The sequence below is a fragment of the Nelumbo lutea genome, chromosome 1 (genome assembly GCF_056320005.1).
Source record: "Nelumbo lutea isolate HS-2025 chromosome 1, American lotus-T2T, whole genome shotgun sequence".
Taxonomy (NCBI): Eukaryota; Viridiplantae; Streptophyta; class Magnoliopsida; order Proteales; family Nelumbonaceae; genus Nelumbo; species Nelumbo lutea.
Window position 1 is genome coordinate 193,565,546 of NC_142684.1, and position 23,695 is coordinate 193,589,240.

Consider the following 23,695-nt stretch of genomic DNA (forward strand, 5'->3'; position numbering starts at 1 on the left):
CCTTTTACACGTGCATTTGTACGTGTCACCAACTAGTAAATGTAAATGTAAATGAATCAGAGACAGTACAGTCAAAAAACTGCAAACTATACCGTTTGTCTGATTTTCATCCGGTTATGAGTAATCCAATTCAATCCGTTGGTAATTGGACAAATACGAAGTTCCAACATATCTACCTCTAGATCGGCCTCAAGCACCATGCCAGCCCCTTCGTGTCCTTTGGTAAGATTAAACCCCACGATCCCCTCTTTCACGAGGATCTCCCCAGGTTAAACGTCCCTAATTTCTACTATACTCTGGAGGAAATCTTTTTGGAAGAGGTGTAGAAGAAGGAAGGACTGACGTGGTCGGTCCACCGTCTTGGGCATATCTTTGGGTTCTCTCCTTATATGTCAGCCCCTTTGTGTCCTTTGGTAAGATTGAACCCCACGATCCCCTCTTCCGCGAGGATCTTCCTAGGTTAAATGTCCCCAATTTAGGGGTAGAAGAAGGAAGGACTGACGTGGTTGATCCACCGTCCTGGGCATATCTTTGGGTTCTCTCCTTATAGCTTGATGAACGTAATTGGGATGCTCTGCGTCTATACAATCATTTGTAACCATGAGGGTATGCCGTTGAGGTTCCCAGTACAAGAGTTGCTTGGGAGAGATGCATCAGATGTGGATATGAATGCGGAGCATCAGATATGGGCGTCGTCAGATCCTTACACAAAGAACGAAACTTTCAATTGTAGTAATGGAGATGTGTTCAAGTGAAAGCATTTGTGGAGGGTGTTGGGGGAGTAGTTCAAAGTGGAGGAATGCGAGGACTTGGAGGAGGGCAGACTGAGCTTGGAGGAGATGATGACGGGTAAGGGTCCAATGTGGGATGAGATTGTGCGGGAGAAGGAGTTGGTGCCAACCAAGCTGGAGGATGTGGGATTATGGTGGTTTGCGGACCCTATTTTTGGAGTGAATGAGTCATAAGTAGCTGCAACCATATTGATTGTTTTCTCTAAGACTAACACTTAGAAGTGACACTTCGTCCTTACGTGTCCAATTCTTCGAGAAACAAAGATCATAGGAAGTGGAAAGAAGCTCCGAGTTCTTAGAATATTTACAATCAAGTGTAGACTGTTTTCTCTTCCTATTATTGAAAAAATTTCAATTACCAACTTACTACTGTAACTCTTTGAATCTTCCATTGTATATCTGGTGCAAGAGACAATACTTTTTTGAGCAATTTCAGACGTTTGGAGAATAGTCAGATGAGAGCACCAGCAAAAATTAAAGAAAAAAAAAGCTCTAGCTATTACCACCCCTGCAACTGCGTTGGGTCTTACTTACATAATTGGTTATGACAAGATGACTTACTCATCTTTTTTGGGTTCTGAATGTCGGGAGCAGAACTTGTACAAGCTAAAGGAGTTGATGAGGGTAAAGGTGGAGTGTTTAAGGCAAAAAGTGGTGAATACGGTGGCATACGAAGGTTGGAAGCAGGTTTTAGTTTGAAAATTTGAGAAATAATAGAGGATAAATTTGACATTTTACTTTTTTCTATTAATATTTATCGACGATGACAATTCTCAAAAAAAGGGTATTGAATAAACAATAAGGGTAGAATTAGTTAATTTTAATTTATTGCTATAAAATTTGACAAAGATCCGATTTGAATTCGGATGCAAACGAATTGTATATGGATCAAACAATATCCGATCCGGTTCGATGAGTTAGCAATATTGGAGATAATAACTATTCTTCCCGACAGGTGTCAGCCATCGGAATTTCTCTAACGGCTTACTTATCTTTGATTACGGATCTTTTTGACACGAGTTTGACTATGATACCGGAAAAACTTATAGCCAATCAAGTGGTAGAATAAAAATAGTGGAAACAGGACAGGTGGTAAATGGTAATCATCAAAATTCATACGGGGTTTCCGGTATCATTTCCTTCTATCATCATAGATTTTCGCTTCTGGTACTCACTTCATTCACTTGTACAGTCGTACTTGCAGATGGCTGGTTGTTAGTATCGTCTTTTCTCTGATACTTGCAGAGAAGGGGAGAGCTTCCATGGCGTTTGCTCTGAGTTCCTCATTCAAATTGTCATCGTCGGCTTCAACAGCTACGATGACAGCCAATGTTGCTCTCGCTAATACCTCCACATCTTCTTCTCTCCTCTCCCCCGCTTCACCTTCGCTTTCGAGCCTCGTCACGTTAAAAGTTACTCGCAGACCATCATCTCCATCTGTCGTCAGAGCATCTTCATCATTTTCTACTGCAGTGGCAGAGCCTGAAGGCATCAAGGTCTTTCTCTTCCCTTTCTGCTCTCTCACTTGTTCAGTTGTTTGCCGCTTTGCGTACTCACCCGCTTGTTCTTCTTTCGTTCTGGTCTGGGCCGTATCTGACATTTGCGTTTCTGCATTTACTTAGGTCACTTCGGTGCCCACTAGGCCGATTGAAGGGCAAAAGACTGGAACGAGCGGTCTGAGGAAGAAGGTTTATTTTTCTGTTTTCTATTATTAGTTTGTTTTGTTGTTTTAAGTTTTATTTTTCTCTGGCTCGCTAGTTAAGCGAAGGATTTTCTGTTTATTTACAGGTGAAAGTTTTCATGCAAGAGAATTACCTTGAAAACTGGATCCAGGTTTTACTGTCGATATAATCATTTTCTCTTTATTACACCTTTTTCGCGGTTTGACAATTCCACTTTCGGTTTTAAATAACTTCTGTCTTGATTTTATTTTTAATTTTTTTAATTGTTTCTATGGGTCGGGCGATTAGGCGTTGTTTGATTCCTTGCCACCGGAGGATTTCAAGAATGGATTACTGGTATTGGGAGGTGATGGTCGATACTTTAACCGAGAAGCTGCACAGGTCTGTTTTGTTTTGTTTTTTTTTTTTTAATTCCCGTTTCCTCCATTCGCCATCTGCGGTCTAGCTTCTCTCTTTATGCTTCTTCAATGACTTCGGATTTGAAATGCAGATAATCATCAAAATTGCCGCAGGGAATGGTGTTGGGAAAATTCTAGTTGGCAGGTCAGTAGCTCGTTAGGCTACCAATTTGCTTTAAATTCCCTGGTTGGTCATATCTACTTTTTTATTCTCATTCTTTTGTTACTGGGGAATATGTTTGGTTTTTTAATTATTTCTTAGTAATCGGCTTTTTTATTCAAGACTACAAATGAAGCATCAGTACTTCTATTTCTTACTGTGTTTCGACTCATTACCTGCGGTCTGTTTTGGGCTGGGTGATACGTTGTTGCAATTTCGATAGTACAATGAAGAAACCCATCAAATGAAAAGCCATCTTCCGTTTGGGAATTAGGTCGAGAAAAGGGATCATCCTGATGTTGTTCCTTAATCTCCCTCCTCTCTCAAATAAGAGGATGCCCTGATGCAGGTGCAGAGGAAGGCTGGTTAATAATGTTGGGCAATATTGGTAATGGTGGTATAAATCAACGCAAATATGGTTTCAGATAAGTTTGGGAATGTATATGTGGTAAGGGCTGGTATTACTCAACTGTTGAAGGGGAATCCCTTGACCTTCTTGGCAGAAATTTCTGAACTGCTATAGGTGAAATTCTCATGCCTCTAACCATTGGAATTACTCAACTAGCAAAGTCCAATACTTGACTGGAAACTTCTCAAAGAGAATAGGTGTTTTCTAAAATTCTGTCTTCCTCCCCTCCATAAATTGGTTTTCTTGTGATCTGGGAATTACATCAATTGCCACGATAAAACAAAGAATGCTTCACCTTCAAAAGCACTGCAAAGATTGAAAGTCACAATAACTGCACCTATACACATTCTAGATACAAAATTTAATTGTATTTGATCATCTAAAATGACAATTAGGTTAACTAAAAGAAGACCAACTTTCATATAAACATAACTTCCCAATAAAACTAAAAAAATCTATTTCTGAATGGGAGTTTTTGAAAAAAAGGTCATTACCCAATTGTCCAAGTCATTTGGGGTCTAGGGAGGGGTGGACTAGATATAAAAACTTAACATCTGACTTTTCTTGGCAGGAAGTGGCCTTTTGCAAACTCAAACCTGTATTCTTGTGCTTGTGAGCCTGTGATTTTACCATCACAACAAACAATAATGAATAAAACCAAAACCAAAAAATTATCAAAAAAAAAAAAAAAAACAAAACAAAGCCAAATGCAACCATTTTAATGAAGTCAATTTTACCTGTCTGTGTTAGATAATTTACACATTCACTAATGTCACTACACAGTTAAGCAGCTGCCTCATGAACCTTGTCCTTGAGTTTTAATGACATGGTAGGAAAATTCTTCCTACATTCTTCTTGTTTGCTGAAATGGTGAGGTAAAAGAGATGAGAGGAAAAGAGAGGAGAATGTTCTGGGTGGCAATCACTCATCCAGCCGGCCCTAAAACTAATATATATTAACAATAGAGTGTTACAATGAAAGGACTAGAATGCCCTTGATTAGTGATGGGACACCTAGATAGTATAAGAATAAAAACAGTTTAGGCCCAATAACTAAAGGCCCAATAACAGAATATAAAACTAAATATAGAATGTTAAGTCAACCCACTAATACTTAACCACTCAACATAACACTCCCCCTCAAGCTAAGCATGGATGTTGATCATGTTTAGCTTGCCAAGTAATCCAAGAAACTTCACTGAAGATAAGCCTTTTGTTAAGACATCAGCAATCTGCATCTCTGAAGGAGTGTAGGAATGCAAAGTTTGCTTGAGACAATTCTCTCTCTCACAAAGTGCCGATCAATGCCAATGTGCTTAGTCCTATCATGCTGTACTAGCTTATTTGCAATGTTGATTGCAGCCTTGTTATCATAATACAGCTTGAGGGGACCATCCATTCTCATTCCCAGCTCACCTAGGAGAGACCTAAGCCACAATAGTTCTTCAGCACCATGTTCCATAGCTCTATAGTCAGCCTCTGCACTTGATCTCGCAACCATATTTTGGTTTTTACTTCTCCAAGTAACCAAGTAACCAAGTTCCCACCAACAAATGTGCAATATTCGGAAGTAGACTTCCTATTTCCAATCGATCCAGCCTAATCAACATCACTATATGCCTCTATTTCAAGTTTATTATGCCTCTTGAACAGGATTCCTTTCCCTAGACAGGTCTTCAAATACCTAAGGATCCTTTCAATTGTTTTCATGTGAGGAATCTTGGGAGAATGCATAAACTGGTTGACAACATGTATTGCATAAGCTATATCAGGTCGAGTAAGAGAAGTATATCAATTTTCCAACTAGCTTTTTGTACCTTTCTTTATTACAGTAGTCCTCACCAACATATTCCTGGAAACAATGGTTTTGCTAATTGGAGTATCTGCTGGCCTACTCCCCATCATACCTGTCTCCTCCAGAAGGTCAAGAATATATATGCCTTCTTGTGATCTTGCAACTTTAATCCCAAGGAAGTACCTTATATGACCTAAATCTTTAATCTCAAATTCGGATGCCAAGAACCCCTTCAATCTTTTTATCTCTTCTGGATCGTAATTACCATAACATCCACATAGACTATGAGTGTAGTAAGTTTATTACCTTGTTTCCTTATGACCAAATTATGATCTGCACCACTTTGAGTGTATCCCACTTTCTTCATGGCTCTAAACAACCTCTCAAACCAAGCTTGAGGAGATTGCTTCAGCCCATATATGCCTTTCCTTAGCTTGCATACATTCCCTTGAAAATCATAGCCAGGTGGAGGATTCATGAGTGCCTCCTCATGCAGATCCCCATTTAAGAAAGCATTCTTCACATCCAACTGATGTATCTCCCAAGAGAAATTTGCAGCTAATGACTATAGAACCCAAATTGTATTAAGCTTTGCAATTAGAGCAAATGTCTCTTTGTAGTCAATTCCATCATTCTGAGTAAACCCTTTTGCCACCAACCTAGCCTTATATCTTTCAATGGAGCCATCCTCCTTGTGCTTCATACTGAACACCCACTTACACCCTACAGTGCTCTTCCCTTCTGGTAGATCCACTAAATTCCAAGTCTTGGCTTTCATTAAGGCTTTCATTTCCTCATTCATTGCTTCTCTCCGTTTTGGATCAGACACAACCTCTGAGTACCTGGTTGGAACATGGACAGACGAAAGAGCAGACACAAAGGAGTAGTAACGAGGAGATAAACAGGAATAAGAAACATATTTAGTAATGGGATGTTGAGTAGTACAAGAACTGTGGACTGAATTCAGATCTAGAAGAAAACAGATCTAGGGATGTCAAGAATAGTCGACCCCCACCCCAAAGAGCCTCTTTTATATTAAAGAGATAAAAAGTATGCACAATTACAAGAATGCCCTTATAGGGCTGAAAGATAAAAAGAACAAATAAAACAATAAGAACTATGATACTGTACAACAAGGACTACGCTAATAATGTACATCAAGATATATCTTCACACTCCCCCTCAAACTAATGCGTAGACATCAGCATCAGTTTGCCCACAAGAATGAGATGTCGACTCTCAGTCATGGTCTTGGTGAAGATGTCGGCAATCTGCATGTGAGAGGCAACATGATGAAGAGATATAGAGCCTGCAACAAGGAGGTCTCTAATAAAGTGACAATCCACCTCGATATGTTTAGTTCTCTCGTGAAAGACTGGATTAGATGCGATCTTGATAGTGCTGGTATTGTCGGCATATAGAGGGATAGGTGTAGGAAGAGAAATCCCAAGATCAATGAAAAGTGACTTCAGCGAAACAATCTCGCTACATGCAGATGACATAGCTCTATACTCGGCTTTAGTGGAAGAATTAGAGACAGTTTGCTGTTTCTTGCACTTTCAAGAGATGAGAGAGTCATCCATGAAGACGCACCACCCAGTAGTGGATCGGCGAGTGCCAGGGCAACCAACCCAATCAGTACCAGCATAAACCCTCAACTGTATGGATGATGAGGAAGAGAAAAACAGTGCCTGAGAGGTTGTGTCTCGAATATAACGGATGATGCGGCGAATTGCAATCATATGAGGTTGTCTCGGGGCAAAGACAAATTGACTGACGACCTGAACAACATGTGAAATATTAGGCCTGGTCATAGTAAGATAGATCAAAGAGCCAATAAGCTGACGGTATAGGGTGGCATAGGGAAGGATGAGGCCTTCGGATTTAGATAGCTTGACATTCAGCTCCAGGGGGTATCAACATGTTTCTCATTAGTGATTTCATCTAGTTTGATGAGATCAGAGGTGTATTTTAGTTGACAAATAAAATGCCCTCGACTGCTACGATGAACCTCCAAACCCAAGAAGTAAGTGAGAGGACCCAGGTCCTTCATGTGAAATGAGTTATGAAGTAAGTGTAGAGAAGATGGGCCGAATGGCCCATAGGTTGTTTATTCTTTATTGTTATTTTTGTTTTTCTGTAATGGGCCTTTTTCTGGGCCCATCCTGTCTATATTATGTTCTTTGTATATTCTTGCCCAGCTAAGGGCCTCCTTGTAATTATTCAAATCTATCTTAATAAAATAGTGTTAGGGTGCTGAGAGAGTGTTAGGTTCAAAACTCTCATTCTCAGACCCTCATTGCCGAACTCTCAAGCTCTCATCTCTTCAGTTTTCTTCATGGTATCAGAGCAGGCCTGAACTTCAATATTCTAGGGCTAGAAGCTTAGGCTTGTGTTGCCTGATTCTTGGAGGTCATTGGAAGTGCCCAAGACTAGAATCTCTTGGACAAGTGGTTCGGTGGTCAGGAAGAATCAGAGAAAGAAGGGAAGGGGAATAGCTCGGTTCTAGTTTGAAGCTCGAAACTGTAAGTTGTGCTCAGATTTCTGGGTTAGTTTCTGATGTGTTTGGACTATTGAAGTGTCCGAAATTTCTGGTTGTTCTGTACTAGTTTCGGCTGCCATTTAATCTGGTTTAACCCAGAAATTTCTGGGCTGTTTCTTGGACTGTCAAAACTGCCGAAACATCCTTGTAACAAGGCTGTGGATTGTTACTTCTATTTGGTTGTTTTTGGGGGTTGTACGGACTGTTCTTGAGACCTTTTTTCTTTTTTGACAGTGGGGTTGTCTCTATTGCCCACACTGTGTTTGTAAAAAGGCCTTTTCAGCAATACCAATTGGTATTTACTCTTCTTGGCTATTTCTTTGGTGATTACCTTGAAGCCCCAGATTTGAAAAGGAACTTCGGTTGAGTGCATAGTGCCTAGAAGTTTCTGATTACTTCTTGAATGCTGAACCAAGCTGTTTTTGGTGCCTCGTGTAGAAGTTTCTACTTGGGTCTTGGTTCTCACAACTTTCGGGTGTAGTTTGACCTTGTGTATTGCCTTCTTGTGGTCGGCTGAACTCAGTTCTTGCTTGTCCTCATTCAGTATACTTGTAGAAGTCATCTGAAATCATATTTGAAGTGTTTACATGATTTACTCCTTAGAGTTTGAAAACAAGAGTGGTGCTGAATATGGACTGGTTCAGGGGACTCCAAGTGATTCCTTATTGACTGTGACCACAGTTAAACTAGATGAAACTAATTATCTGGCATGGTCACAATCAGTAAAGATTTATGTATGCAGTAGAGGAAAGTGGGGGTTCATTTCCGTGAGTAAGAAGGCTCCCCCAGAAGATGATCCTTCCTACGAGAAGTGGATGCAAGAAAATTACACTGTCATTGGGTGGCTTGTGAACTCAATGCAGTCACAAATTAGGCAACACTACCTATGGATGAATTTAGCAAAGGAAATTTGGGACAGTGTTGCAGAAACCTATTCCCAAAAACTCAATGTGGCCCGAGCATATAAATTGAGAAGTGATGTAAAGAATTTAAGGCAAGGGGAGAAACCTCTAACTGTATATTTCTCAACCCTAAAGTCTATGGCAAGAGATTGACCTAATAGAAGCTGTAACTTGGGGTACCACCAATGATGCAAAGACCTACAGAAAATTGGTTGAAAGGAACAGGATGTTTGAGTTCTTAACTGGACTAAACCTAGAATATGATATCACAAAACATAATATTCTTTCCAAGGAGTGTCTCATTGTCACAAGCTTATGCATTGGTTAGTAGTGAAGAGAGCAGAAGGGTTGTCCAAGTTCAAGGGGCTGATATTAGTGATCGCTTTGTGAATATGGGGATTAAACCTAAAGGGAATGCTGGAACTTCTGGTGGCACAGGAAAGAAAGAAGTTATATGTGAGTACTGCAAGAAGCCGAAGCATACCAAAGACAAGTGCTGAATGATGTGACTTCTCCTTCCAACCCTTCAGGAAATTCTGCTTCTTCTGCATTTGTTCATTCAGGTATAAGGGCTTCTGCCAATCATGCTACCATTTTAGATAATCTTAAGATCCCTTGGATTATTGACTCAGGTGCTTCTGACCATATGACCAATCTTTCTACCTTATTTGTTTCATATGACTTGCTTCCTAGACGTGATAAAATCACTTTAGCTGATGGTTCATTTGCCCTTATCTCTGATAAGGGAACCATCAAGGCTACAAATTCCTTGTTCCTACCTTCTGCCCTTCATGTACCTAAGCTAAATACAAATTTGTTGTCTGTAAGTAGTTTAACCAAGTCACTAAACTGTTGTGTAACATTTTTTCCTTTCTTTTGTGTTTTTCAGGATCTGGAGTCTCAGAAGGTGATTGGGAGTGGCTATGAGGCGAACGGAATATACCCGCTTGATACTCCGGGACAATGCACTGATCATCTTGGGAATGTTGCTCTCGGATCTGTTTCTTTAGAGTCTATCAGTCGGATTATGTTGTGCCATCGTCGTTTTGGTCATTTGTCTTTTTTTGCCTTGAGTCATTTATTCCCTGAACTGTTTAAGGGAATTAGTTTGTCCAGTCTTCATTGTGAGTCTTGCGAGTTATCAAAGCATTGTAGAAACAATTATCCTTTGAGCAATAAAAGATCTTCTTTTCCTCTTAATATTGTGCAGTCTGATGTGTGGGGACCTTACCACTTACCCTCCATGGGTGGCTACAAATATTTTATCCTGTTTATTGATGACTTTTCTTGGTTCACTTGGATATTCCTGATGAAATCCCGTGATGAAGTTCCAAGACTCGTAAGAAAATTCCATGAATTTGTTCTAACCCAATTTGAAGTTACAAGAAGTATCTTATTTGCCTCACATGTTCCTACAAGGTTTTGGGGTGATGCTGTTCTTACTGCTACCTACCTTATAAACCATATGCCATCCAGGGTTTTGGGGTTTAAGTCTCCCTTCAATCTCTTTCATCCGGACAAGGACCTTTTTCTTGTTCCTATTCGTGTCTTTGGCTGCACCTGTTATGTATATGTTCCAAGTGTCCAAAGGCATAAATTTGAACCCAAAGCTCAAAAGTGTATCTTACTTGGTTATTCCCCCACACAGAAGGGTTATTGTTGTTTTGATCCAAAGGCTGGCACTCGGTATGTCTCAATGGATGTCACTTTTCATGAGCTTTCCCCCTTTTATGGTTCATCTCCAGAAGGAAATTGTCCACAGGGGGAGGATTTGTTAGAGGTGTTTACTATTCCTCTTCTTGTCCCTATTGAGTATCTTGATGTGTCTGCTTCACCTTCAAATGTATCAAGGGTGGATCAGTCGTTCCATTCTCCCTGTGCCAGTACTCTACCTCCTCGTCCTATCCTCAATCCCAAGGTGTATCAAAGGCAAAGATCCAGAAATGTGTAGGTTGTTTCTCCTACAATACATGAGGCTCATACACTTCCAGTCACAGAAGAGACAATAGGTACTGTTTCAGCACGTTTGGAGTTGTCCTTCCCTGAACTTGATATTCCCATTGCTGTTAGGAAAGGAAAACGAAAGTGCACTGCACACTGCATTTCCAAGCACCTTTCTGACAGATTGCTTTCACCTTCATACTTTGCCTATCTCTTTTCTGTTGCTTCTAACCCTATTTCCAGGTCTGTGTCAGAAGTTCTTAAGATTCCAGAATGGAGGGATGCTATGAGATCTGAAATCGAGCTGATGGCACCATTGAAAGGTATAAGGCCAGGCTGGTTGCAAAAGGCTATACACAAACATATGGGATTGATTATTTGGAGACCATTGCACCTGTTGCCAAGATGACATCTGTGAGGGTTCTTCTATCTTTAGCTGCTCACTTTGACTGGCCTCTTTATCAATTGGATGTGAAGAATGCATTTCTGAATGGTGAATTACATGAGGAGGTTTATATGTCTCTTCCTCTAGGGATGTATGGAACTGATATGAAAGGGAAGGTATGCAGGCTGAAGAAATCTCTTTATGGACTAAAACAGTCCCCTAGAGCATGGTTTGAGAGATTTAAAACAGTATTTATTAACTTTGGTTATGTGTAGACACAGTCCGATCATACTCTTTTTGTGAAGAGGAGTGGATATTTGGCAGTATACCTCATTGTGTTTGTAGATGATATTGTAGTGGCTGGTAATGATGTTTCAGGAATTCATGATTTAAAATCTTTTCTCCATATAGAGTTTGAGATTAAAGATTTGGGGGAATTGAGAAATTTCTTGGCATAGAAGTGGCTCGATCCAAGGATGGGATTCTTATCTCCCAAAGGAAGTATGTTCTTGACTTGCTCTCTGAAACTGGAAAGATGGGTGCTAGATCAGTTGCTACTCCTATTGATACGGGTCATAAACTCTTAGCCTCAGATGAGACATTGTTAGAAGACAAAGGAATCTTTCAGAGACTTCTTGGGAAATTTTTGTACCTATGCATGACTCGGCCAGATATTGCATATGCAGTCAGTTGCATTAGCCAATTCATGCATGCTCCCCGAGGCACTCATATGGTAGCAGCAGAGAGAATCCTATGTTATTTGAAGGGCTCCCTAGGAAAGGGTATTCTGTTTGCTAAGCGTGGTTATATGAAACTTGAAGCCTACACCGATGCTGACTGGGCCAGAAACATTGATGACAGAAAATCTACTTCTGGGTATTGCAGCTTGGTGGCTGGTAATGTTGTTTCTTGGAGAAGCAAGAAACAATCGGTTGTTGCTCGGTCTTCCGCTGAAGCAGAATACAGTGCCATGACACATGGAGTTTCTGAATTATTATGGCTAAAATCATTGATGGAATAACTTGGGGTTGAATATGACAAGCCAATGATGTTGTACTGTGATAATCAGGCTGCCATCAACATTGCTCACAACCTAGTGCAACATGATAGAACTAAGCATATTGAAGTTGATCGACACTTCATTAGGGAAAGGGTCTCTTCGGGTGAAGTGTGTCGTCCTTTCATCACATCTGGAGGACAATTTGCAAATTTTCTCACCAAAGGCATTCCCAAGGCAAAACTTCAGCATGATACCAGCAAGCTTGGCATGATTGACATCTATGCTCAGCTTGAGGGGGAGTGTAGAGAAGATGGGCCAAATGGCCCATAGGCTGTTTATTCTTTCTTTTTATTTATGTTTTTCTGTAATGGGCCTTATTCTGGGCCCATCCTGTCAATATTATGTTCTTTGTAAATTCTTGCCCAACTAAGGGCCTTATTGTAATTATTCAAATTTATCTTAATAAAATAGTGTTAGGGTGCTGAGAGAGTGTTAGGTTCGAAACTCTCATTCTCAGACCCTAATTGCCGAATTCTCAAGCTCTCTTCTCTTCAGTTTTCTTCAGTAAGGACTTCAACTCACAAATGCCGTCATGGCCATCCCCCGTTAGGAGCATGTCATCAACATATAATAGAAGAATAGTAATACCCTGGGGTCTTCTCTTAACATAGAGGGAGTAGTCAGAGGAACTCTGATTATACCCAGCTACAACAACATCCTAGAAGCACTCAAACCAAGCCTTGGGTGCTTGCTTCAGGCCATATAAAGACTTCTTCAGGTGACAAACACGTGAAGGATCACTGCAATATCCAGGTGGAGGTTTCATGTAGACTATCTCCTTTAATTCGCCATGAAGGAGCACATTCTTCACATCTAATTGATAAATAGTCCAGGAATAAATAGTAGAAATGGCTATAAGAGTCCGAACTGTGGTGATCTTAGCGACCGGGGCAAATGTTTATTCATAATCAATCCCATATTCTTGACTCTATCCTTGGGAAACTAACCGGGCCTTATATCGATCAAGAGAGCCATCTGATTTCAGTTTGATCGTATAGACCCAACGGCTTCCAACAATAGAAGCACTTGGAGGAGCTGGCACAAGATCCCAAGTGTCATTCTCATGGAGGGCTTGAATTTCGGCATCCATAGCTTCTTTCCACTGAGAACTTCTAATGGCTTTCTGATAAGATCTAGGGATATTTGTGGAAGAAAGTACAACAGAAAAGGAACTATGGTTTGAAGGAAAACCATAGCAGTCAGGAGGTCGAGAGATATGGGTAGAACAACGAAGTAGAATAACTGAACTACTATCTGAAATAGGAGGATCTTGGGTCAAGGTATTACTTATAAAGGATATTTGAGATGAATGCTCTGGATTGGGTGGAAGGGGGGTTGTAGGCGCAGGGGCTGGGACACGTAGCCGCTTGTAGGTGAAAACAAGAAGATGTCTCTCGGTTGAGGAAGTAGTAGTGTCATTTGAATCAAAGTCTTGCAAAACAGAGATGGAAGGAGCAGACAATCTAGCAATCCCAACAAAGAAGGAGATATGATCAAGAAACACAACATTCCGAGAAATCCGAATACGATGAATAGCAGAATCATAATACAAAAATCCTTTGTGGTCAGAACTATATCCCACAAAGTAGCAGACTGAGCAACTAATTTAGATTGTTCACGAACAGGAAGATAAACAAAACAAAGACATCCAAAAACATGAAGGCTAGAGAAATCTGGGGGATAACCAAAAAGTTTTTGGAAGGGAGAGGTGTTGCCTAGAACAGAAGATGGAAGAAAATTGATCAAATACACGGTTGTACTGGCTGCTTCTACCCAAAATGAAGTTGGAGTACGAGACTCCTGTAGTAATGTCCGCACAACACTGAGAATGTGTCCGTTCTTCCGTTCAGCTACACCATTCTGTTGTGGAGTTTCTAGGCAGTTGCGTTGAGATTGAATTCCATGACTCCTCAAATATGCCAAGAATTCCCCATCTCTATATTCTTCTCCTAAATCTGAGCGGAGGATAGTCACATTGCACTTGAACCGATTTTGCACCATAGTATGAAACAATTTAAATGCACCAAAGACTTTTGATTTGTGTCGTAGAAAATAAATCCAAGTATATTTAGTACAATCATCTTTAAATAATACGAAATATCTGTACCCCAATCATGAAGTAATAGAAGCAGACCAAACATCACTATGTATTACCTCAAAAGGTTTAGTGGCATGTTCAGATTTATGAAGAAATGGTAAAACATGACTTTTACTCAAACAACATTGTTGGTTTGGCTGTTATTAGTGTTTAAGTGGTCTTATTTGTGTCTTATGTTCTTAGTTATTGGGCCTAAATCTGTTTAATGTTTTAATTGTTTTATTTGTCTAGGTGTCCCATCACTAATTGGGTTGGCTGAGATCTTCTTCTCTTTACTAATCATCTATAGTCTAGGTGTCCCATCATTAAGCCGCCTATCTCAGATCTTCTTCTCTTCTTCTTCCTCTCCCTCTTCTTCGACTGCTGTAATCCAACAAACATGGTATCAGAGCCAGGTTCGTTTGTCTGATTACAACCGTCACCTTTTGGTCCTTCTCTTTTTTCTTTCTTTTCCTTTCTCTCTTCTGTCTTGGTCGCTGTGAAGAACCCTAGGGCTGACCATAGAGCACAACAAGGTCTGTATCTAGGGTTTCCCTTGGTTGTAGGGCCCAAGGGGAGTTTGTTCCAGAAATCGATGCCCTACTAGACACCTTACAGCAGGTAGTAGCCATTCGGCTACTAAGAGAGATCTGTGTGGAACAGATCTAGGTGGAAGGGATGATTTCGACAGTCCTAGTTCGGTTCGTACAGTTGGTCACAGTCTACTACAATAGAAATCAAAGTCCAGTCTAGTCCAGAAGAGTTCTGCACTGTACAGAAGTGGAGTGTTATTGGTTTCAGTTCTGTTACAAGGGGTTTTTTGGCCTGCAACAACTTCGGTAATTCTGAAATTGTGCTCTTTGCATTGAGTTTTTCAATTGTGATCACTATAAGAGGAAGGAGATGTCTTCAATATCGGGGGAAGTGTCTTCTAGGGATAATAGACCTGGTGGGAGGTCTCCTAATTTGGAAAATCCAAATCTGCACAGCTTGCAGATCACCAGTGTATTGTTAGATGAATATAATTTCAGAGAATGGTCTGTTTCAGCCATGCTCTTCATTACTTCTCGAGATCTTACGGGTTATCTAGATGGACAGAAGAAGGAACCTGCAGTGGGTAGTGCAAAGTATGTAGTATGGCGTAGGGAAAATGCTACTGTTATGTCCTGGCTGCTTGCTTCGATGACTTCAAAAGTGGCCAGGACTGTTCAACACTTTCCGACTGTTGCTAAAATTTGGGAGAAAGTCTCTAAAACTTATGGATAGAGAAAGAAGAATGCTAGAATTTATAGGCTGAACCAAGACATTGCTGCATTGAGACAAGGAGACATGACAGTTGCAACATATTTTGCAACCGTAGAAGGATTATGGGAAGAATTCGATCACCATCTTATTCTTGATTGGGAGAATGCAAAAGACAAGGAGAGGCATGATAAACAAATTGAGGAGGGTAGAGCCTTTAAGTTCTTGGCCGGCTTAGACCTAATGTTTGAGAGCATAAGGTCTCAAATTTTGGGAAGGGATGAACTGCCAGATTTACATCATGTCTATTATCTAGTAAGGAATGAAGAGGTTAGGAGGAAAGAGATGCAAGTTGACACTCAAACACAGGAAGCCGAAGAGTCTGTTGAACATTCAGCCCTAATTTCTTCAAACCAAAAGGGGAGCAAGCATTTAGACAAGAGGCATCTTAAGTGCTCTCATTGTGGTGGTGAAAGACATGTAAAAGAGACTTGTTGGGTTCTTTACCCTCATCTGAAACCAGCTGCTTTAAGAAAAGATGGGAAGCCACAGAAGAATCAAACAACAAGTGGGAATCATGTTACTAGTCACAATGGTGGTAGCTCGAAGAACACATCTACAGTTGCATCTTCTCCCATGGGACAGACTGCTAATTTCCCCACATCCGAATCCTTGGGTTTCACTACTGATGAGGTAGAGGTCCTTAGCCGGGCCTTAACTCGTCTAAGGACTAATTCTCTTACTTCCCACCTCTCTTGCCAAATCAGGTATTGTCTCTGCTTATGTTTCAACTAGCTCTATCGACTCTACTTCTTGAATTATTGATTCTAGTGCCACTGACCACATGACACACATGTCCTCTTTATTTTCTTCTTACCAATTGATGTCTGGCCAAGATAAGATGAGGGTTGTTGATGGTTCCCTCTCCACCATCTCGGGGAAAGGGGGAGTTGACCTAAGCAAGAACCTTTCTCTTAAATCTATTCTACATGTTCCCAATCTTACTTCTAATCTCTTATCTGTTTCGAAGCTTACAAAGAATTTAAACTGTAGTGTAACTTTTTTTCCTACTCATTGTGTCTTTTAGGACAGATTAACGAAGAGAACGATTGGGAGTAGTTATGAGTATGGAGGTCTCTACTATTTTGATGCAGACATAAGTTTGGCCTTACAATCATCTGCAACCAGTAGTCAAAATAATGAGGAGTCAATAGCTAGGTTACACTTGTGGCATGCTAGGCTAGGTCATTTACCTTTTTCATCATTGCAAGGGCTGTTTTCTGAATTATTTAAGGGTATTTTGAATCAAAGTTTAGTTTGTGAAGTGTGTCAATTGTCAAAACAATGTTGAACCCTTTACCCAATTTCTATTAATGAAATTCAAGCTCCTTTTGATTTGGTCCATTCTAATGTTTGGGGCTCTTTACCCCTTGTTTCTATGAATGGCTTTCGTTACATTATCAGTTTTATTGATCATTATTCACGATGCACATGGATCTACTTGTTAAAAGGACGTGATGAAGTGCCACGGATAACCATGACATTTTGTAAAATGATTGAGACTCAATTTGACAAGAAGATTATGCAATTCCGTTCAGACAATGCTGTAGAATATTTTGAAAGGTTCTTGAACCTATTCATGGAGGATACTGGCATGATACATCAGTCATCTTGTACCAGTACCCCTCAAAAGAATGGGGTTGCTAAGCGCAAAAATAGACATTTATTGGAGATCACTCGAGCTTTATTATTTCAGCACAAGGTGCCCAAGCACTATTGGTCTCAAGCTGTCCTTATCGCATCATATCTGATAAATCGGATGCCATCCAAGGTGTTGGGTATGAAAACTCCTTTCTCTGTCCTTTACCCTAATCTTCCAGATTTTCCTCTTCCACCTAGAGTCTTTGGTTGTATGTGCTTTATACATGTTAAGGATCTGAAGAAGTCCAAGTTGGGTCCTAGGGCTACGAAAGGAATCTTTCTAGGGTATTCTCCTACCTAGAAAGGTTACAAGTGTTATGATCTCATCACCAAGAAGAAGTATGTCACAAAAGATGTGGTATTTTTTGAGTCTCACTGCTATTTTCAGTCTTCCTAGAATCCTCTTTAGGGGGAGACTAGTGGGATGGAAGAGGATTCTTCTTTGGATTCTCCTTCCCCTCCTGTTTTGTGCCTCTCTCTGCCTCGGGCCTTCCATCCTCTCCTCCTGATCCTCCTAGTCGTAGCATCCCAGGTGAACCTAGTGAGGCTCCCATTACTCCTATTACCACTCTTGATGCTGCAGATGTAACTGGAGACACCAGTAAGCAATAGAAAGATATAAGAATCACCTACAACAAAAGGAAAAAAGACCCTCCAATTCATGGCAGCAATCAATCGGACTTGGACCAATCTGCCTTAGCAACTTCAGGTAATCCTATCACTCATACTTCTGATTTGGATTTCCCTATTGCTCTTCGTAAGTTTACCCGCTCTTGTACTATCCGACACCCCATTGCTGAATTTGTCTCTTACTCATGTTTATCTCCTCATTATTATTCCTTTGTGTCTGCTCTCTCCTCAGTGCATGTTCCTACTAGGTACTCAGAAGCAGTGTCTGATCCAAGATGGAAAGAAGTTATGAATGAAGAAATGAAAACCCTAATGAAAGTGGGTGTTCTCATGGGAGCTACATCAGTTGGATGTAAAAAATGCTTTTCTAAATGGTGATCTACGTGAAGAAGTATTTGTGGATCCTCCACCAGGTTATGGCTTTGATGGGAAAGTATGTAAACTGAGGAAAGCATTATATGGCCTTAAGCAGTCTCCTCGGGCTTGGTTTGAGAGACTTTGTGGGGCCATGAAGAGAGTGGGATACACTCAAAGTGGTGCAGATCATACTTTGTTCATAAGGAAACAAAATAGCCGACTTACGGTGTTAATCATCTATGTGGATGATATGGTGATTACAGGGGATGATCTGGAAGAGATAAAAAGATTAAAGGAGTTCTTGGCTTCTGATTTTGAGATCAAAGACTTGGGTCATCTGAGATATTTCCTTGGAATTGAAGTTGCTAGATCAAAAGAGGGCATGTATATATGTCAGTGGAAGTATGTCCTTGACCTACTAGGGGAGACAGGTATGATGGGGGACCAGCAGATACTCCTATAGAGCAGAACCATGGTCTACAGGAATCACTTGGAGAGGACTACCTTGATAGAGAAAGATACCAAAAACTGGTAGGCAAGATGATATATCTGTCTCTCACTCGACCGGATATTGCTTATGTTGTACATGTAGTGAGCCAGTTCATGCACTCTCCAAAGATTCCTCATATGAGAGCAATGGAAAGAATTCTCAAGTACTTGAAGACTTGCCTAGGAAAAGGAATTATGTTCAAAAAACGCAACAAAATTGAAATTGAAGCGTATACTGGTGCAGATTGGGCTGGCTCTATGGCGGACAGGAAGTCTACTTCAGGGTATTGCACGTTTGTTGGAGGAAATCTGGTTACATGGTGAAGTAAAAATCAGAATGTGGTTGCCAGATCGAGTGCAGAGGCTGAATATCGAGCTATGGCTCATGGTGTTGCAGAACCGCTATGGCTTAGAACCCTTCTTGGTGAGCTCGGGGTAAAGGTCGAGTGTCCTCTTAGGCTGTACTGTGACAACAAGGCTGCCATCAACATTGCAAATAATCCAGTGCAACATGATAGGACGAAGCACACTGAGATTGACCGGCACTTCGTTAGAGAAAAAATTGTCTCAGGAGAACTCTGCATTCCTTATACTCCTTCCGAGATGCAGATTGCAGACGTGTTAACTAAAGGACTAACTTCAACGAAGTTCTCAGACTTACGTGGCAAGCTAAACATGATTGACATCTATGCTTAGCTTGAGGGGGAGTGTTGGTTCGGTTGAGTTGAAAAACAGCCCACTTGATGTATGGAACTGTTTGAGATTAGATGCAAACCAGAAAATGAACAAACAAGAGAGGAAGAGAAGAGAGAGCTGGCGGCAATGAGTGTTAGAGAGTAAGAGGTTCGAACATTACTCCTCTCTAACACTCTAAACATCTTATTAATAAGTTAATCTTTGACAAATTACAGAGAGGCCCTTGAGTGAGCAGGAAAATACAAAAAAACAGAATATTACAGAGTATGGGCCCAGAATAAGGCCCAGGCCCACAACAGAGAGAGAAACATAACATAACATGAAATGACAGTCTATGGGCCATTCGGCCCATCTTCTCTACACTCCCCCTCAAGCTGAGCATAGATGTTAATCATGCCCAGCTTGCCAATGTCATGTTGAAGCCTTGCCTTGGAAATGCCCTTGGTGAGAAAATCTGCCAATTGTCCTTCAGAAGTAATGAATGGAAGACACACTTCACCGGAGGAGACTCTTTCACGAATAAAGCGTCTATCAACCTCAATATGTTTGGTTCTATCATGTTGTACCGGGTTGTGAGCAATGTTGATGGCAGCCTGATTATCACAGTACAACATCATGGGTTTGTCATGATCTACCCCAAGTTCTTCCATTAAGGACCTTAGCCACAACAATTCCGAGACTCCATGTGCCATGGCTCTATATTCTGCTTCTGCGGAGATCGAGCCACAACTGTTTGTTTCTTACTCCTCCAAGAGACAACATTACCAGCCACCAGACTGCAATACCCTGAAGTAGATCTTCTATCATCAATATTTCCAGCCCAATCAGCATCAGTATAGGCTTCAAGTTTCAGATGACCATGTTTGGCAAATAGAATTCCTTTTCCTGGAGAGCCTTTCAGATAGCACAAAATCCGTTATGCTGCTGCCATATGGGTATCTCTAGGAGCATGCATGAACTGGCTAATGCAACTGACAGCATACGCAATATCTGGTCTAGTCATGCACAGGTACAAAAGCTTCCCAAGAAGTCTCTGAAAGACCCCTTTGTCTTCCAACAAAGTTCCATCCGAAGCTGAAAGTTTGTGACTCATATCAATAGGAGTTGCAGCTGGTCTTGCACCCAAATTTCCAGTTTCAGACAACAAATCAAGGACATATTTCCTCTGGGAAATAAGAATCCCATCCCTGGATCTGACAACTTCTATGCCAAGGAAATATCTCAACTCCCCCAGATCCTTAATCTCAAATTCTGTATGGAGGAAAGACTTAAGGCCCAGAATGCCTGAGGCATCATCACCAGTCACTATAATGTCATCAACATACACAATGAGATACACTGCTAGAGACCCACTTTTCTTCATAAAAAGAGTATGATCTGACTGTGTCTCAAACCAGGTTCTAGGAGATTGTTTGAGGCCATAAAGAGATTTCTTCAGTTTACATACCTTTCTTTGCATATCTTTCCCATACATTCCTGGAGGAAGACACATGTAGACCTCCTCATGTAAGTCACCATTCAGAAATGCATTCTTTACATCTAACTGATAGAGAGGCCAATCAAAGTGAGCTGCCAGAGATAAAAGAACCCTCACAGATGTCATCTTAGCAACAGGGGCAAAAGTCTCCAGATAGTCAATCCCATATGTCTGTGTGTAGCCCTTTGCAACAAGTCTGGCCTTGTACCTCTCAATAGTCCCATCTGCCCTGTATTTAATGGTAAAAACCCACTTGCATCCAACTGGATCCTTCCCTTCAAGCAAATCCACCACCTCCCAAGTACCATTTTCATGTAGAGCATCCATTTCAGCCTGCATGGCATCTCTCAATTCTGGAATCCCAAGAGCTTCTGATACAGACCTAGGAATGGGGTTAGAAGCAACTGAAGAGAGGTAGGCACAATATGAAGGGGAAAGTAGGTCATAAGAAAGGTGTTTGGAAATGCAGTGTGCAGTGCACTTCCGCTTTCCTTTCCTAACTGCAATGGGGACATCAAGATCTGGGAAGGGGGATTCCAAGGGAGCTGAAGCAATACCTGTTATCTCATCTGTGATTGGGAGGGTATGAGCCTCATCTGTTGTAAGGGAAACCACTTGCTCATTCCTGGATCTCTGCCTTTGATACACTTTGGGATTATGGGTAGGACGAGTAGGTAAAGAAATAGGAGCACTAGGACAAGAGGAATGAAGTGGCTGATCCTCCTTTGATTTATTTTGTGAGGATACAGATTTGTCAAGAGACTGAACTGGGACAGGAAGGGGAAGAGCAAAAACTTGTGACAGACTCTCCCCCTGTTGACAATGTCCTTCCTGAGAGGAACCATAAAAAGGAGAAAGTTCATCAAAGGTAACATCCATAGAGACATGTCTGGTGCCAGCCTTTGGATCAAAACAACAATAACCCTTTTGTGTGGGGGAGTAACCAAGGAAGATGCATTTGTGGGCTTTTGGTTCAAACTTGTGTCTCTGCACACTTGGAATGTGAACATAACAGGTACAACCAAACACACGAAGAGGAATTGGGAAGAGATCCTTATCTGGATGAAGAATACTGAAGGGGGATTTAAACCCTAAAACCTTGGATGGCATACGGTTTATGAGATAGGTAGCAGTAAGTACAGCATCACCCCAAAATCTTGTGGGAACATGTGAGGCAAATAAAAGGCTCCTTGCAACTTCAACAATATGTCTATTTTTCCTCTCAGCAACTCCATTTTGTTCAGGGGTTCTAACACAGGAGCTTTGGTGAATAACCCCCATGTCAGTGAGATACTAGGATAAGCTCTTCTCAAAATACTCTTTTGCATTGTCAGATCTGAAAAACCTTAATTCTGGTACCAAATTGTGTTAAAACAAGCTCATGAAATTGCCTCACAAGTCTCGGGACTTCGTCTCGGGATTTCATTAAGTATATCCAAGTGAATCTGGAAAAGTCATCAATAAACAGGATAAAGTATTTGTAGCCCCCCATAGAGGATAAGTGGTAAGGCCCCCACACATCAGAGTGTACAATATGAAAAAGAAAAGAGGATCTTTTATTGCTCACAGGGTAATTTTTTCTACAATGCTTTGACAACTGACATGACTCACAATTGAGACTGGACACACTGACTCCCTTAAACAGTTTGGGAAGCAAATGACTTAAAGCAGAAAAAGGTAAATGACCCAACCGACAATGACTCAACATAATTTGACTGACAGACTCTGAAGAAGTAGAACCAAAAGCAACATTCTTGGGATGATCAAAGCATTGGCCAGGGGTGTCGAGCAAGTATATTCCATTCGCTTCATGGCCACTCCCAATCACCTTCCGAGACTTTAGGTCTTGAAACACACAGTGAGAAGGGAAAAATGTTACACAACAATTCAATGACTTGGTCAAGTTACTTACAGATAACAAATTGGTATTTAACTTAGGTACATGAAGAGTGGAAGATAAGAGTAAAGAGTCTGTAGGCTTGACAGTTCCCTTGCTAGAAATAGGGGCAAGAGAACCATCAGTTAAGGTGATTTTGTCACGACCAGGAAGCAAATCATATGACACAAACAAAGTGGAAAGGTTGGTCATGTGATCAGAAGCACCTGAGTCAATGATCCAAGGGGTCTTGGGATTATCTGAGGTAGATGCATGGTTAGCAGAAGCCCTTATACCTGAGTGAGCAAATGCAGTGGTGGCTGGACTTCCAGAAGGGTTGGATGATGAAGTTACACCTTCAAGCTGGCTGATCATCATTCCAAACTTCTCATATTCAGCTTTCATGGCTGCCAATTGTGCACTTGCAGACTCAAACTCTGTATCTGTACTTGTGGCTGTATGTGCACTTCCTGTCTTTCTACTGTCATTCTTCTTCTGGAATCGGATAGGGACAAGACTGGGATGCAATTTCCAGCACTTGTCCTTAGTGTGTTTCGGCTTCTTGCAATATTCATACACCACCTCCTTCTTTCCTGTGCCACTGGGAGCTCCTGTAACCCCTTTGGGTTTGATTCCCATGTTTGCAAAATGATCATTGATACTGACCCCTTGAACCTGCACTTGCCTCCTACTTTCTTCACTGCTGACCAAAGTATATGCTTGAGACAATGAAACATCTTCCTTGGACAAGATGTTTTGCTTTGTAATGTCATATTCAGAATTCAGCCCTGTCAAGAACTCAAAGACCCTATTCCTTTCCACCAATTTCCTATATGTTTCAGCATCCTTAGGAGTATCCCATGTCACGGCCTCTATCATATCAATCTCTTGCCATATAGATTTTAGGGTTGAGAGGTATGCTGCAAGTGACTTCTCCCCCTGTCTTAGATTCTTCACATCACTTCTCAGTTTGTAAGCTCTGGCAACATTCAACTTCTGGGAGTAAGTTTCTGCAACACTATCCCAGATTTATTTAGCAGAGTTCATCCACAGATAATGCTGACTAATCTGTGGCTGCATTGAGTT

The 23,695-nt window shown here is 41.0% G+C and overlaps 1 protein-coding gene across 1 annotated transcript in view; it reads left to right on the forward strand.

Moving 5' to 3' along the window:
* The first annotated feature begins 1,881 nt into the window (after window positions 1–1,881).
* The window catches only part of LOC148880116 (phosphoglucomutase, chloroplastic-like), an 87,375-nt gene continuing 65,561 nt past the window's right edge, over window positions 1,882–23,695 (forward strand). The window contains exons 1-5 of the mRNA XM_088961956.1: window positions 1,882–2,287; window positions 2,414–2,479; window positions 2,580–2,624; window positions 2,762–2,854; window positions 2,964–3,016. Of these exons, the coding sequence (XP_088818082.1) occupies window positions 2,054–2,287; window positions 2,414–2,479; window positions 2,580–2,624; window positions 2,762–2,854; window positions 2,964–3,016 (491 nt within the window). The 5' untranslated portion in view covers window positions 1,882–2,053. The remainder of the gene's footprint in view (window positions 2,288–2,413; window positions 2,480–2,579; window positions 2,625–2,761; window positions 2,855–2,963; window positions 3,017–23,695) is intronic.